At 31.6% G+C, this 15,355-nt stretch overlaps 2 protein-coding genes across 2 annotated transcripts; both read left to right on the top strand.

Moving 5' to 3' along the window:
• The first annotated feature begins 8,433 nt into the window (after positions 1-8,433).
• Positions 8,434-9,613, top strand: LOC120067875 (ethylene-responsive transcription factor 1A-like). Its single transcript, XM_039019486.2, has one exon. It carries the CDS (start codon positions 8,688-8,690, stop codon positions 9,435-9,437), a length of 750 nt encoding a protein of 249 aa, XP_038875414.1. The 5' UTR covers positions 8,434-8,687; the 3' UTR covers positions 9,438-9,613.
• Positions 9,614-13,060: 3,447 nt separating this feature from the next.
• On the top strand, positions 13,061-13,440 carry LOC120068475 (uncharacterized). Its single transcript, XM_039020261.1, has 2 exons — positions 13,061-13,120; positions 13,297-13,440. The coding sequence occupies exons 1-2, from the start codon at positions 13,061-13,063 to the stop codon at positions 13,438-13,440; spliced, it is 204 nt and encodes a 67-aa protein (XP_038876189.1).
• Positions 13,441-15,355: the final 1,915 nt, after the last annotated feature.

Genomic DNA, 15,355 nt, shown 5'->3' with positions numbered 1-15,355 from the left:
GGTCATTTGTGCCATAATGCTGTAAGATATAGGCTTGAAAAGATATATTAAAATCCAATAAGCACAATATACTCAATTTTACTTGTTTTCAATTAATCATGCATCAAAATTAATAAATAAACTTATATCTCTAAGAGATAAAGCTAAATTCATATAGTAGAATGATCAAAGAGACGAACTTTATTTTTGCCATAGAAATAGATTGAGAAGATCACATAAATAAAAAAATGCACAAAATAAAAGATAAAAAGACTTGGGTATAAGAGATGAGAAATGATATCATTCTTAGCATCGACTGCAACTAAACTAAATAGCCTATATTGGGTTAACGAAGCAAACAACTATCCATCAAAGCAGACACCCAACTAAATACTACTCTCATTTGATCATGTTCACTAAGTAGACAAAAGAGGATACGGAAATAATGTATCTCACCACTCTACAATGTATTGGTTCCAATGACGATCAAATCTTTTCTTTAGGGTTTCTAAAATCACACTACATGTGTCACGAAGATCTATAAAAGTCTCGATCATTTGTATTGCATAACCTTTTATTGAGAATAAATTGATATAATAATGTGGATTAATCATAAAGGTACAAAAACCATAATGAAGCAAACTTGTAAACAACAAAATTTTACACTCTTATACAGATAGTCAAGAAGTCGAAGGTGGTATTGACAACGAAGGAAATAAAAACAATAGAACATCTTATAAGCAAAATAATGTTAATGTATTACACCATCAAAATAAACAAAAAAAATCTATGGACATTTGTTGAAACATTAGAAAATATGGAGTCCAAAAACTATGGTAATGAACTTATTAAAGATATGCAACACGAATTATGCATATCACTATGGCTATAGTCAATATAGGTTATGAATTTAGCCCATGAAAATCATCTTTGTCCCATAATGACCAAACCAAAATATCCAATTCTAATAGAAGATCTAAGGGCCGTTAGATATGTTCTCTACAAAACAGTAAATTGTTTTTGTTTATCTAGAACCATTTATTAGTTTTAAAAATTCATCTTATTTTTTCTGAAAGACAATAAATTTTGGATACACTTGAATTTTCCAAGAAGAACAATTTCAATTGTTGTAAATAAAGACATAAACAATAGTAAAATAAAAAAACATAATTTTTGAAGAACTAGCCAAACCTTTCTTGTTAAATAAGCCAAAAGCTTTTTTAACAATATACCTCATGATTTAAACAACATAAAGAGACTTTCTTCTCACCTCTTAAGCTTGTCAAGAGCTTTGTTCTCAATGATGAGATAACTAATAGAAATGTTATCAATTGCTTCACAAATCTTCTCTCGAGCATCCTCTCAATAAATATTAAGCAACATAAAGACTTGTTCCATAATAGAAAATTTTCAATGAGCAAAACAAGCAACACTTTGACTCTCAAAGCATCCTAATAATACATAATTGGCACCTTGTCTCTCAAAACCTATTAAAAAGTTCTCAAAAAGTGCCTAAAGTGACACTTTTAACTTTCAAAATAACCTAGAAGGTTTCTAAGTGATACTTTGACTTTCAAAACCAACCTTGTGACACTTTAACTCTCAAAGCTAATCTAAAAATGCTTAAATTTCTAAGAGCAAATTATTAGAGGAACCTCATATTTAAGTAATATCTCTAAAATAGCAATGAGCCACAGTACTATTAATTACACTCATATATGAACAAATAAGAACATACCTCATATTTGCTCCTTATGGTATGTCTGTGTTAGTTTTACCTCTCTCACTTGCAACATTACATATCTAATGGATTAAAATTGAAAAAAAAATATATATAATTTAACCTGCATATCAAATGTCAGTTTATGCAACAATTTCTAATAATTATGTAAAATTATTAAGGTTTGGTGGCTCAAATTTGAATGAACAGCTGTATTGTTGTTATCGAAAATGGGTGGACACTCCTTTAAAATATTTTGATTTCAACACAAGGTCTTTGGTTCCTAAAAATACATATGCATAAAAAATTTTACATCTATTTACACATTAAATTCAAATAAACAGGTTCTAAAAAAAATGGTCCATACATTTCCAGTACCATACACCAATCTTTGGATTTAATTCATGTCACACTATTATAGGAAGATGTAACATATATCCACAATAAAATCAACAAAAAAGTTGCAAACAATTGGTAATGGTAATTGGTAAAAATGGAACAATTTGCTCCACTGAAAAATGATGATATTTATATCAACTATAAAACTGTATTCCACCAAATGATTACCTTTGTGTTCTGATATGAAATTCTCTAGTCATATGCAGCCACATACATAGTTTTTTTTTTTTCTCGTAACCAATTCAAGCCAAGTTAGCAATCAGGACTACCCACACAAAATAACCAGGAGCAAACTAATCAGTAGCAACAAGCCCACTGACAGGCCTGACCCTGATTCATGGAGGATCTAATCTATTTTCATTATCCAAAAATGACATATGCTCTACCCATCACGGAGGTCTGCAAGCAAAGAAGGTTCAACAAGCACACCAAATTTAGTTATATAAAACCATCCAACAATTTCTTTAGATGTGTACAACATCAAACAGTTCATTGAAAATATTACTATCCAGACAAATTCTTAAAAAACCAATTACACAACACCAGTAACCACAACTTCAGATAATCCAATACATCAATGACCTTAAAACCTCTTACTATATAGCTCTCATATATCACTCTTCAATTTATATAGATAATTTACTAAAACTTAGCATTATGTATAAAACTCTGACAATTAGACAAACAAACTTGAAATAATTAAACCATTCAAACAAGGGTATAGAAGAGGGTCGTAATATCAAATACCTTTTATACACTTCGCTGAATGTACCACCCCACATACCTTACCCACCCTAAACGACCACGTATTAAGAAAAAATGCCAAGAACAATAAAATGACCCTATACATTGTCAAAAAAGAACCAAACAAGAAAAAAAAAATAGAACAAATGACTTATAGATGGAAAAATATCCAAATACGACAGAGGCGAGTGGCGGTGGGTGAGCGGAGCAACAACGATTTGAAGAAAAGTTAAAGGGAGAGATGAGGGTCCAGCAGCTTGCAAAACTAGTGTATTAGTAATGGTGATGAGCGAGCGAGCAACAACAGCGACAAGCGAGCTGACGACGGTCGTGCAGTGGCACGTGGCGGCATGGCCGTGCGACTGATAACATATTAACGTAGATTGTAGACCTCTTCCAAAGAATTGTAAAAATCTTCGATAAGAGGTAAATATTTTCGAAGGTTTTTGTCTTCATTTGATAAAGATATTAAATATTTTTAAATTGATAACATAAAATATATTTTCAATATTTTTTTAGTTTATATTTTTTTCAAAATCTTAAAACACCTTCAAAAAGAGAGAATTTGCTATCAAAAGGACTTTCAATGAAAGATAATTTAAAATTAAATATATAACTTTCTAAAACCTTTAATAATATAAATAATCTTTTGCAGGTTCTTTTTTTTAATTTGATAAAAGAATATTTTTGAAGGTTTTTTATAACCTCTGATCAAATAAGATATTTTTTAATGTTTTTTCTGAATACTTTCGATAAATGTATGTTTTTCTTTAGAGGTTCTTTTATAACTTTCGATAAAATGAACATATTTTTCAAAGATTTTCTCAGGGATCTTTAATATTAATATTATTGTTTTCAAAACTTATTAGAGAAATATTATTATTTTGAAACTTATTAGAGAAATATTGTTATTTTGGGAGTTCGAGGCTAGAAGTCGAGGGTTGAGGATTCGATTAATATAGAGGTCGAAAGTTGAGAACTCGACAAACAAAGAAAAACTTGGAAATAATATGTATATCAGGGTTGTCGAGGGTTGAAGTTTCGACATTCATAAGTCGAAACTTCAACCCTCGACAAGGAAGATAAGTGGGTGAAACTAATTTTGTGATGAGGATCTCGCTCTAGAAGGAAATCTCGCTAATTTTGTGATGTGAATCTCGCTCTATAAGGGAATCTCGCTAGAAATGTGGGCTGAATCTTGTGAGCATCGCTAGAAAGACAGTTTGTTAAAGAAATGCTTGAGGATCTCGCTCATAATTGTCTTCACTTTATTTACTTTCCATGGAAATATATATATATATATATATATTATGACCAATGAGAAAAAAAGCATTAATAATCATTAATGAAAAAATAACAACAATAACAAAATTTTGAATTGTAAGAGAGAGCGAGATTCTGAGCGAGATTGTAAGAGAGCGAGATTGTAAGAGAGAATGAGATTGAGAGAGCGAGATTGTGAGCGAGAGCGGGATTGAGTTTAATTTGTTGTTATTTTTAAAAATAGTTATAAAAAGTTTAATTTATTGTTATGTTTAAAAATAGTTATAAAAAGTTTAATTTATTGTTATGTTTAAAAAGTTATGTTCATAAAACTTAAAAAGTTTATGTTTATAAACTAAAAAATTTAATATTTTTTAATATACTTCTTATAAAAAGTATAATACAAAAAATTGATGTTTATCTTTTTTTTTTTTTCCTTAGAAAATGGCAGGTAAATGTTTGGGATTTTTGTTGTTTACAAATGGTAATATGATTAATACAAAAAAGTTGTACATTATTATTTTAATTAACTTATACATTATTATTTTAATTAACTTGTACATTATTCTTCTAATTAAGTTGTACATAAGTTGTACATTATTCTTCTAATTAAGTTGTATATTATTTTTCTAATTGAGTTGTACATTATTCTTTTAATTAAGTTGTACATTATTCTTCTAATTGAGAAAAAAATATTTTTTTAATTGAGAAATAAATATTTTTTTTTTCAGATCATGGCTTTAAACCCAGGACCTATTGATCCCGATGTTTTGTACGACCAGTCTATTCATCGATCATCTGTGTTGTATGACAAGATCATAATACTAGAGAAATATCTTGCAGGTGTCGAGAGGTAGTTCTCCAGCGCACTATCCCACTCCATCCTCGAATACTACCGCTACTGCGCACATCTGGATTCTATGGGGTTGCCAGATTAGGATTTATTCAGTTGGATTGGCATTTGATCACAACTTTAGTTGAGAGATGGAGGCCCGAGATGCATATATTTCATATGTATGTTGGAGAGTGCACTATCACTCTATAAGACATAGAAGTGTTGTTGGGATTACGTGTTGACAGTGAGCCGATCATCGGAGTGATGTACGATGACTGGTTAGAAATTTGTCAACTGTACCTCAATGCGACCTCACCTACCGATAAGATTAAAAGATTGAGGATAAGTTTAATATGATTAAGAACACAATTTCGTAAGCTCACAGATGATGCAGACGAGGAAACCATCATAAGATATACGCGAGCATATATACTACAAATGATGGGTGGAAGTCTGTTTTCAGATAAATCAAGTCATTTTGTTCACTTGATGTTCCTGCCACTGTTAGCTAGCCTCCATGATGCGGGGCGGTATTCGTGGGGTGGAGCATGCTTGGCATGGTTGTATAGACAACTATGTAAAGCAACAAGACCTGAGGTTCGAGAGATAGTTGGGCCTCTCATACTTTTGCAACTATGGGCTTGGGAGCGATTTCCATCAATGGCTCCACAACTACAACATGTTAATGATGCTCAGTTAGTTTGACGAGCCTACAGTTCTCGATATGTTGTTTTAATTCAATTTAATTTTTATATCACTGATCTAGTTAATTTAAATTCTAAATTATCAATTTAAAAATTTAGGTGGAGAGACAAATTTTGTGTGATTAGGATAGCCACACATGTAGTCAGCCAATATAGATACATGTTTGATCTGCTTCAACTTGAACAGGTACATTACACTGAACCTAATTGATTATTTTATACATATTTTTATTGTATTTTTCTTTAATATTCTCTAATATAATATTTTTTGTTTCAGGTTATTTGGGAGCCGTACAAAATTATTATGCATACTTTGCCTAATTTTTGTACGAATGGTCAAAACATATGGCGGACGATGAGTCTTCTCATATGTTTTCACATTGGTGAGTGGCATCTTCCTGATAGGGTGATGAGACAATTCGGTTTTGCGATGATATGAGACAATTCCTGATATCGCCTTGTAATACTGAACCCGTACTACATGATATTGACCTAAGGACTGGAGATTGGTCCGAAAAAGTTGCATATTTGGTAGTGCGATGGCACTATCATGCAAGGTTTATTACAGTGGGGGTTTCTCTTGAACAGTTTGACACAGATATCACTCCAGAATATATTCATTGGTATAATAATATCACAAAGCGCTACGTCACTCGTCCGGAGCAGCTGTGGATCATCTAGTAAATGAATGAATATTATCTAATTATTTTTAATTTAAATTTATTTTAAATATTGTCTAATTGTTTTATAATTCACAGAGATCAAACAACAGTAGACTCCGTAAGGTTGCGAATGATCCGAACCAGGTTCTTGCTATATGTAGTGACAACCAAAGCTATATGGAGGAAAATCATTATATGTACGACATACCTATTGTTCCTCCACCAGCTCCTAGACGTAGTGGACCTGTTCGGGAAGAGGATGAGTTTGATGAGGTTGCACATAACGTGGAAGAGTTGCCCCCTATGATGCAGACGTAGAGTCAAACTGATTATGTTAGTCTGATAATGATGATGCTAGCATTTGGTTTAGGACATTATGACTCAGAGGCTAATCCTTTGTCTTCATACGTGCATGGACATGGTCAGGGTCGTGGAGAGCATAATGAATATTTATATTATGAAGCGCCTGCAGAGACCAGAGCAACATCAAGAAGAACTCGAGCAACTTCAAGTTCGAAGTCGATGACGACAACTAGCTCGAAATCGACGACGTCCACCTTGTGGGACACATTGATTTTTGTAATTATTTTTATATAATGAGATATTTAATTTACATTCTTTTATTTTTATGAGATATTATTTTTTTAAATTTATTCTTTTTAGAGTTTAAATAAAATAATAAAATATTTTTAGAAATTGTTTTTATAAAATGGAAAATTAAAAAAAAAAAAAAAAGAAAGAAGAATGACAATGTGTAATAATTAAAAGAGAAAAGAAAAAAGGAAATTTGTACAGATGACCCAAAAATTGAAGTGTATTCTCGCTCTCTATCAAAATCTCGCTATCTCGCTTTCGCTCTCGCTCAAAATCTCTCTCTCTCTTATTTTTATGAGATTATTTTTTTTAATTTATTCTTTTTAGAGTTTAAATAAAATAATAAAATATTTTTAGAAATTGTTTTTATAAAATAGAAAATTAAAAAAAAAAAGTAAGGAAGAAAGAAAGAAGAAGGTCAATGTGTAATAATTAAAAAAGAAAAAAAAGGGACATTTGTACAGATGACCCAAAAATTGGAGTGTACTCTCACTCTCTATCAAAATCCTTCTATCTCTCTGAAAATTATGGAAACCTCTCAAAATCTCGCTCTCTCTCAAAATCCCGCTCTCTCTCATAATCTCTCTCATAATCTCGCTCTCTGTTAAAATAATAATGGAAACCTTGGAAAAGCGAAAGGGCAAGGGCAAGGTCAAGGGTTCAAAATTCGACCTACCTTGGTCCAATTTTAAACCCTCGACTTATTTAAAAATATATATATATATATATATATTTACAAATAGTTTGAAAGCAACAATATTTTCCTAAATAGTTTCTAAAAGGACAATATCCTTTTAATTTTCCCGTTTTCTCAATACCTTCGATAAATATATATATTTTTCAAAAGATTTTCATAACCTTCAATAAAATAGATATATTTTTCGAAGGTTTTTCATAACCTTCGACAAAATGAAGATATTCTTTTGAAGATGTACCTTCTTTTCCAAAGTTTTTTTTTCTTTTTAATATAAAACTTTGATAAAATGAAATAGTTTTCAAAAGTTTTTCTAGTACCTTCAATAAATATATATTTTTTTCAAATATTTTTTGTAACTTGTATTTTTCAAAGACTTTCTAAAACTTCCGATAAATATATATATATATTTTTAAAATTTTTAATAATATTCGATAAAATATGATCTAAATAGACCAACTTTATTGTAGTGATATATACTATTTGCAATCACTTTCTCTCCATCTTTTGTACTTTTATAATCCAACTTGAATGGTTCAATTAAAAGGGGCCATATCATGCCATTTCAAAAGCACTATTAAAAAAAAACGAAGGAAAGAAAGAAGAACCCAAACCATCTACATAAAGAACAAACAAAAGGAAGCTAAAATAATAATAATAATAATAATAGACAAACATTCCTAAAAAGGAAATAAAAAATTGGCTTAAGGGCAATGCCGTCATTTCATATTAAACTTTTTAACAACGATGCATTTCAAATACCTGTCATCCACTTTCTATCACCAAAGTTGCCTTCCCCTAGTTGTAAAGAACTTTCTCAGAAACCAATCACCCAAAATTAAATAAAATCTTTAGAATTTTCAACCAAAAATTAAAATAATCTTGAGGGAGAGAGAAAAAGAAAGAAAAAAAAGACTGCTCTTTTTAATTTTCAATTTCAAAGTTTCAAATCCCATGTGCATATTTCTCTTCCACCTATATAAAACCTCTTCAATCCATCAAACTCCAATAAATTTCTCATCTTTTCTCTCTCTCTCTAAATTTTACTGTGAAATCCAAATTTGAATCTGGGTTTTGAAGATTCAGGGGAATTATGTACCAGAACACTACAGAGTCCGATTTTGGTTTCCTTGACCCAATTCGCCGCCATTTATTGGGCGAATCGGAGATTTCCGCCGCCGCCGCCGCTCCCGGCGGCAGACCCACTCCCGTTTTCAGTCGGAGTGGTAGTTTCAGTAGCTTAATTCCATGCCTTGAAGACAATTGGGGTGATTTGCCTCTCAAGGTCGACGATTCTGAAGATATGATGCTTGCCGCCGTTCTCCGGGATGCTGTCAGTGCTGGATGGGTTCCGTCGCTTGGAAGCTGCGATTTCGGGTTTTCCACGGTGAAATCAGAGTCGGAGCTGCTTCCGGTGAGTTTTCCAGTGGTGCTACCGAATATGGCGGTGAAGCCGGCGGTGGTACCGGAGAAGGGAAAGCATTATAGAGGAGTACGGCAACGGCCGTGGGGGAAATTCGCAGCGGAGATTCGAGACCCGGCGAAAAATGGTGCTAGGGTTTGGCTTGGAACGTACGAGACGGCGGAGGATGCGGCGTTAGCTTATGATCGGGCGGCTTACCGAATGCGAGGATCAAGGGCTCTGCTCAATTTCCCCCTCCGTGTCAACTCCGGCGAGCCCGAACCGGTTCGGGTCACGTCGAAGCGATCATCGCCAGAGGTTTCATCGTCGCCGAAGCGGCGGAAGAAAGTTGGCTCCGCCGTAGAAAGTGGAGGAGTACCAAGGGAGCAACAAGTGGCAAGCTTTACAAATGGAGGGCAGCTGTTTGTTAGCCAATGCTAACATTTAGCCAATAAATACAAAAAGCTCTTTTATTTATTTTTTTAATGAAAAAAGTTTTAGAAAGATATTGTGAAGAGGGGATGTTGTTTTTGGTTTTGCTTGGATTTGTTGATATATAATTTGTCAATATTAATATTTGAAGTTAATTAACAGTTGAAATTTCAAAAGACCCAAAATAAGTGACTTTACTTATCAAAACTAAAATTTCTCTAGAAAGGTTTCTTAAAGCCATATTTGCAATCAATGGCACCTTGAAATACATTATGAATATAAATCCTTAAATTCACATAAAAAGTCATATAGTAGAACTTATGGGAACTATGGAAAAATCTACTTCCTAAGCCGAAAGTTTGGATCAGGATTGCTTTTTAGAAAAATTTTTAGGAAATCATTCAATATAGAATGGCTTCAAGTTACAAGCTAAACATACTTAATTTCGAAATTGCTATGCGATTAAGTCATCAAAAAAGAAGATGCACTTTGTTAGTATAGGTAGAACTTTCAATTTTTTTTTATTTTTTTTTTTAACTTTTTCATAGTCACACTTTCATATTCTCATGATTCTTCTCATTTGAATGTGATCCGTTCATTTATATACTCCTCTTGAAGTCGAGCTTGTCACGAAAAATATCTTTTTAAGCTAGGTTGCAAAATGTTACACTTCTACTAAGTCTGGTGTTTCGTTTTCATTTAGTTTTTACGTTTCAAAATGCTTTATCATTGATTTTTATAAATTGTTTTTATTTGATCTTAGAATACAAAATTTACATTTTTACCCTTAATTTTTACTAATACTCCCTCCCAATCTTTGGTTTAAATATATATTAATTAATTTATAATAAATTAAATTGATTATGGTTAAGATAGTTTCACGAATTTCCGGTCACAACTAAAACTAATAAATAAAACAAAACTTTCACATTATAATTATTTAAAATGAACTAATTGAAAGTTAACACCAAAAATCAAAAGTGATTATTGATAAAAATTTAATGGTAAATGGTAAAGTATCGAAATATAAGGATCAAATGGAATTTAAAGTCAGAGTTCAACGGTAAAAATGTACCATTTTGAAACTTAAGAACCAAATGAAAATTAAACTAACAATCCTTATGAATAAAAGTGTAGAATATATCAAATCTAAAGACCAAATATAAACTATATTTTATCTAAAAAAGGGCAGACCTATATGATCAAAGCCTTAGAGGCTAAAAAGATTATATTTTCTTTCCAAAACTATATTGTAGGATAAAACTCTAACTTCTTCACAAAATTGATAGAAGAGTTCATTCATCATAAACTATTAGAATTTTCATCCAATTAAAATTGGAATGTCTTGAATTTGTTATCCGCTTCGAACGATCAAGTTGGGATCTCACTGTTATTTATGTTTATGATTTTAGCTAGGATTTAGAGAAATACACGATATAAACTCTCTAAACCCTACAGGTGCCTATTATTTTGTAAATTTATGTGTCGATTATCTATTTTTACATTTTTTCTATATTCTTTATTTTTCGATCTCATAATAATTATTAATCTATAAATGTACATAAAGTCCACACTCAGAAAACGAGATCCATTCAACAACTTCATTACAAAATATTAGCACAAAAAGGCTCAAACTGCATATTTGTAAAATACAATCCATAATATAAAAGTCTTCAACTTCAAAGAAAAATGATGCCTCAATTTTCATCACCTAATTAATTATAACATATAAAGTCCAATATGAATATAACAAATTTTTTTCAATAGAATCCCTAAAGTTAGAAATCTATTACATATATATCCACCAAGTCCATTGTAAAGTGAGCCCACTGACTTAGTCACAAAATAATATTCACATGTGCAAGACCATATAGATACATATATAATTAGTTTGTACCATAAATCATTAAAATTCCTACCAGTCAATGGTTAAATGAAGAACAAAATTAAAAGAAGTCCATTATATAAACAAACATGAATGAAGAATGCCAATTTGTATCAAATCCATGACCATATGTAGTAATCTTTGATATAGGTGCACCAATATAAACAAACTAACTGCTATAACATGAGAGCATGGAATTTCTAAATGATTGTCGTTTATTACAAATAAATATCTTATCTTTTAATATAACCATATGCTTATTAAGATTCTAGAACTAACTTCACTACAACAAATATTGGATTCCATCGCGTTGAAAAACTATCTTTATAACCACATTTTGCGACATTATGTTTTAATCCGATTAAAGAAAGGGCATGCATCATGATGTTTCAAAAAAGAAAAAAAACGATGATGTTTTATTTATGTTCTCTAGTTTCCAAAATTCTTTTTAGGATTATTATTAGCAAAATTAGGTTCTATTTTACGTAGTTGCTAATTAGAATATCTAACTCTGGTAACAGTTTTTTATAATTAAGAATGTTTATAAAATGATAATTGACATGACATTACTAAGGTTGAAAATTTGATCCTACATCTCTAAAATTATTGTATTGGAAAAAAAGTTTCATAAATGTTCATCAATTTATGTTATTTCTTTAGGATCAAAATGCATTAATTCTAAAATATTATTTTTATTCATGATCGATAGTCCAAAGTTAGTCTAAACATAATTTTAAAACAATAAAAATCAATTTTATTTAATTGCATAAGGTTTAACATTGGTAAAAACAAAGAAAGAAAAGAAAAACAGTTATTATGTGTTTTCAATAAGTTTATGAGAAAGCATGATGGATGTGAGAAAAGAAGTATTCTTGTTTGAGAAAGCATGTAAGACTTGAAATGGATAGATGAATGAACCAAGATCATATTTGAATGAGAGGAACTCTAAAGATATGAACGTATGATTAAACAAGATTTTAAAGAATTGTTAATTGCTACTTATATAATAAGATGCATATTCTTTTTGGGTGGCTCAATCATAATAACTCCAAAACTAAGCGTACGCAATATGGAGCAATTCTAAAATATAGATTAAGACAGTAACAAAATATATATGTGCTACCAACCAAATCGACCAAAGATTTTATTGGAATATCTTGAATTTGTTTGTTGGCACTTCGAACAACTAAGTATGGGGGTCTCGCTGACTTAGGGTTTAGAGTAGTGTGCTATATAAACTCTCTAATCCTAGAGGCACCGTTTTGATGTAATTTTCTGAAAATATTCTCCCTAATAATACTGTTCTCCCTCTGCCCGTGGACGTAGCTAACACATCGTTAATGGACTACGTATATTTGTGTGTCGATCTTCTCTATCTCTATATATTTTTTGTGTTCTTTAATTGTCGATTTCATAACAGGTTTGAATTTTCCTACCATTTGAATTTCAAATATATATCCAAATATACACATGTGGTGGATTTGAAATGTTTCTGAACTGTTTTAAATTAACCTAGTCTATTGGCTCCTAAATAGAACATTCCAAGGACAACACTACAAGTGTCACCTCTCAAATCACAAGCTGCAATCAATGACACCTGCTTGTTGCACTGCCACATGTCCAGCAATGTTTAGAACCGAACCTACTATATATAAATCACAAGCCTGAGTTCTTAATCAACAATAAATAAATAATCTGGCATATTCTGAGATCTTTGTGTGTTTTTTGAATCTCTATAGAAAAAAAAATGGCAGACAATTCTCAAAAGATGAGCTACCATATTGGAGAAACGAAAGGCCAAGCACAGGTTGATTTTGAATGGTTTAATTTTAAAAGGTTATATTATTTTAATGGAATAGTGGTTTGGATTGGATAATACAATGTGATGATCTTCTTGAAAAGTGCTTGATATTTATTTTGTCTTCCAAGATTAATTATATTAAGGAGTGAATTGGTAATACATTGATTTGTGTGATTATGTAGGAGAAGGCAAGCAATCTAATGGACAAGGCAGGTGATGCGGCCCAATCAGTCAAGGAGTCAGTGCAAGAGGCAGGACAACAAATAAAGGCTAAGGCACAGGATGCAACTAATGCTGTCAAGGATGCCACGGGGATGAATAAATGAAACTTTTCGATTTTTCACTTGACTTTTTTTTTTTTTTTTTTTTTTTTCTTTCTCTGGGTGGCTTTCTTCATTTTTGTTTTGTCTTGGGTTAAAGCTCTCATGTATAAGGACTTATCTTCCTTTCATGTGAGAAAAAGAAAAAAGTTATGGAGTTCTTGAGCCTTTTCTCCCTATAAGGATAAGCGAGGTTAATTGGATGTATGGCCATAACATTGTGCCTCTCTTATAATCAAAGTTAATCAAAGCTTGAAATGAAGACATCTAGCTTCTATGGATTAATAGTACTATATATGTTTTAACGAATTGAGTTATGTTAATCAAATGGGTCAATAGTTTAACTTATGTAAATTTAATTAGAAAAATCTTAACTAATTAACAATTAAATATAGATCTGTTTTTTATAAAAAAGGAAATCCTCCATGGTGCACTGAAAGATAGCTAATTTCGTAGAGTTTATTTGGACGATCACTTCAAGACTATGTAATTTTCTCCCATATTTTTTCTCTCTAAAATATTAATCTCCATCTCTCCCAAAATTCCAACAGCCCCAACTCCTTGGATTCTCATTCTAGAGAATACAGAAGGCTCCAATTGGTAGTGGCCATCTTGGATCGAAGGTTTCGAGTTCGTGGCAATACATGACCACTTTTAGAGGAAAGAAAATTACGTAAAGAAATTGTTCTTTAAAGGTAAGGGTTTCTAAACCCTATTCTTCCTTTTCCTTTCTTATTAATGCATACTGTAAATTTGTGATTATGCATATTCTGCTTATTGTAAAATTGGAATTTTGTGAAAATAAAATTAGGATCGATCCCCACGTTTCCGCTCAGGGCTTTCACAGGTTCCTTCAGTTATAAAGAGAAACTAATTATTCTCTAGTCTGGTTTATGTATAAAGGATACAGGATACCCCTACTCACATGTCTTTACATGAACAATATGGTTCATATTGTTTATAACGCTTATATCTCATGTAACAATTACAAAGTCGGTCGTATCCATAGTGTTACCAGAATAAGGCACCCAATCTTCATCCATTTATTGTAGACCTTTTAGGTTATTAATTGAATATGAACCACCTATATGTCAACCACATATTGTTCAAGTAACATCATATAACCTTGAATCTTAGTTTATTAGATTGAGTTAATGCTGTCTAAATGTCAAATAAAATACCTCTAATTTTATTAGATAAATAGTTTGTGTCTAAAAAAACTATAAACCACGAGATACACTAGATTTAGGACATCAATCCTAACAATTTTCTACTTATCCAAAGCTAGTGAGAATGTATCAATATACAATGAAAGATGAATGGGAAAGTAAAGTATCAATATGCAATACAATAAACTAGGGCATACAATATACCCAATAAGATCTCATACTCGCCCTAGCTTAGATGACTCATATCTCGTAGACCTAGAGCCTCTAGGTGACCCTTAAATACTTTAGCCGTGAGAGCCTTTGTAAATAGATCAGCAATATTGTGCTTTAAGATGATCTTTGTGACAATCACATCTCCCCATTGCACAGTCTCTCTAATAAGATAATACTTGCACTCTATATGCTTTCCACGTTTGTGGCTACAGGCTCTTTGGAGTTTGCCACAATACCACTGTTATCACAATAAAGTGTGATGGGCAAGGATATATTTAGCACAACTTCCAAATCTGTGAGAAATTTTCTGAGCCAGATGGCTTCTTTAGTAGCTTCGCATGCAGCTACATATTCAACATTCATTGTGGAATCCACAGTACAACCTTGCTTAATGCTGCACCATGCTATAGCTCATCCATTTAGAGTGAACATTGATCCTTATGTATATTTCCTTGAATCCTTATCAGTTTAAAAATTAGAGTCAGTATATTCTGTAAGGATAAAATCCTTAGCCCCATACACGAGCATATAGTTTTCCG

Source organism: Benincasa hispida, chromosome 12 (genome assembly GCF_027475165.1).
Source record: "Benincasa hispida cultivar pf3 chromosome 12, pf3_genome.v1.1, whole genome shotgun sequence".
Lineage (NCBI taxonomy): Eukaryota > Viridiplantae > Streptophyta > Magnoliopsida > Cucurbitales > Cucurbitaceae > Benincasa > Benincasa hispida.
Note: the sequence above shows the minus strand (reverse complement) of the source record. Positions and strands in the feature narration are given on the sequence as shown.

Excerpts from the sequence above, each read along its gene's own strand:
- LOC120068475 (XM_039020261.1), top strand. The coding sequence starts at position 13,061 with ATGGCAGACAATTCTCAAAAGATGAGCTACCATATTGGAGAAACGAAA. Across the intron at positions 13,121-13,296 it reads AAACGAAAGGCCAAGCACAG|GAGAAGGCAAGCAATCTAAT; the intron begins GTTGATTTTGAA and ends GTGATTATGTAG.
- LOC120067875 (XM_039019486.2), top strand. The coding sequence starts at position 8,688 with ATGTACCAGAACACTACAGAGTCCGATTTTGGTTTCCTTGACCCAATT.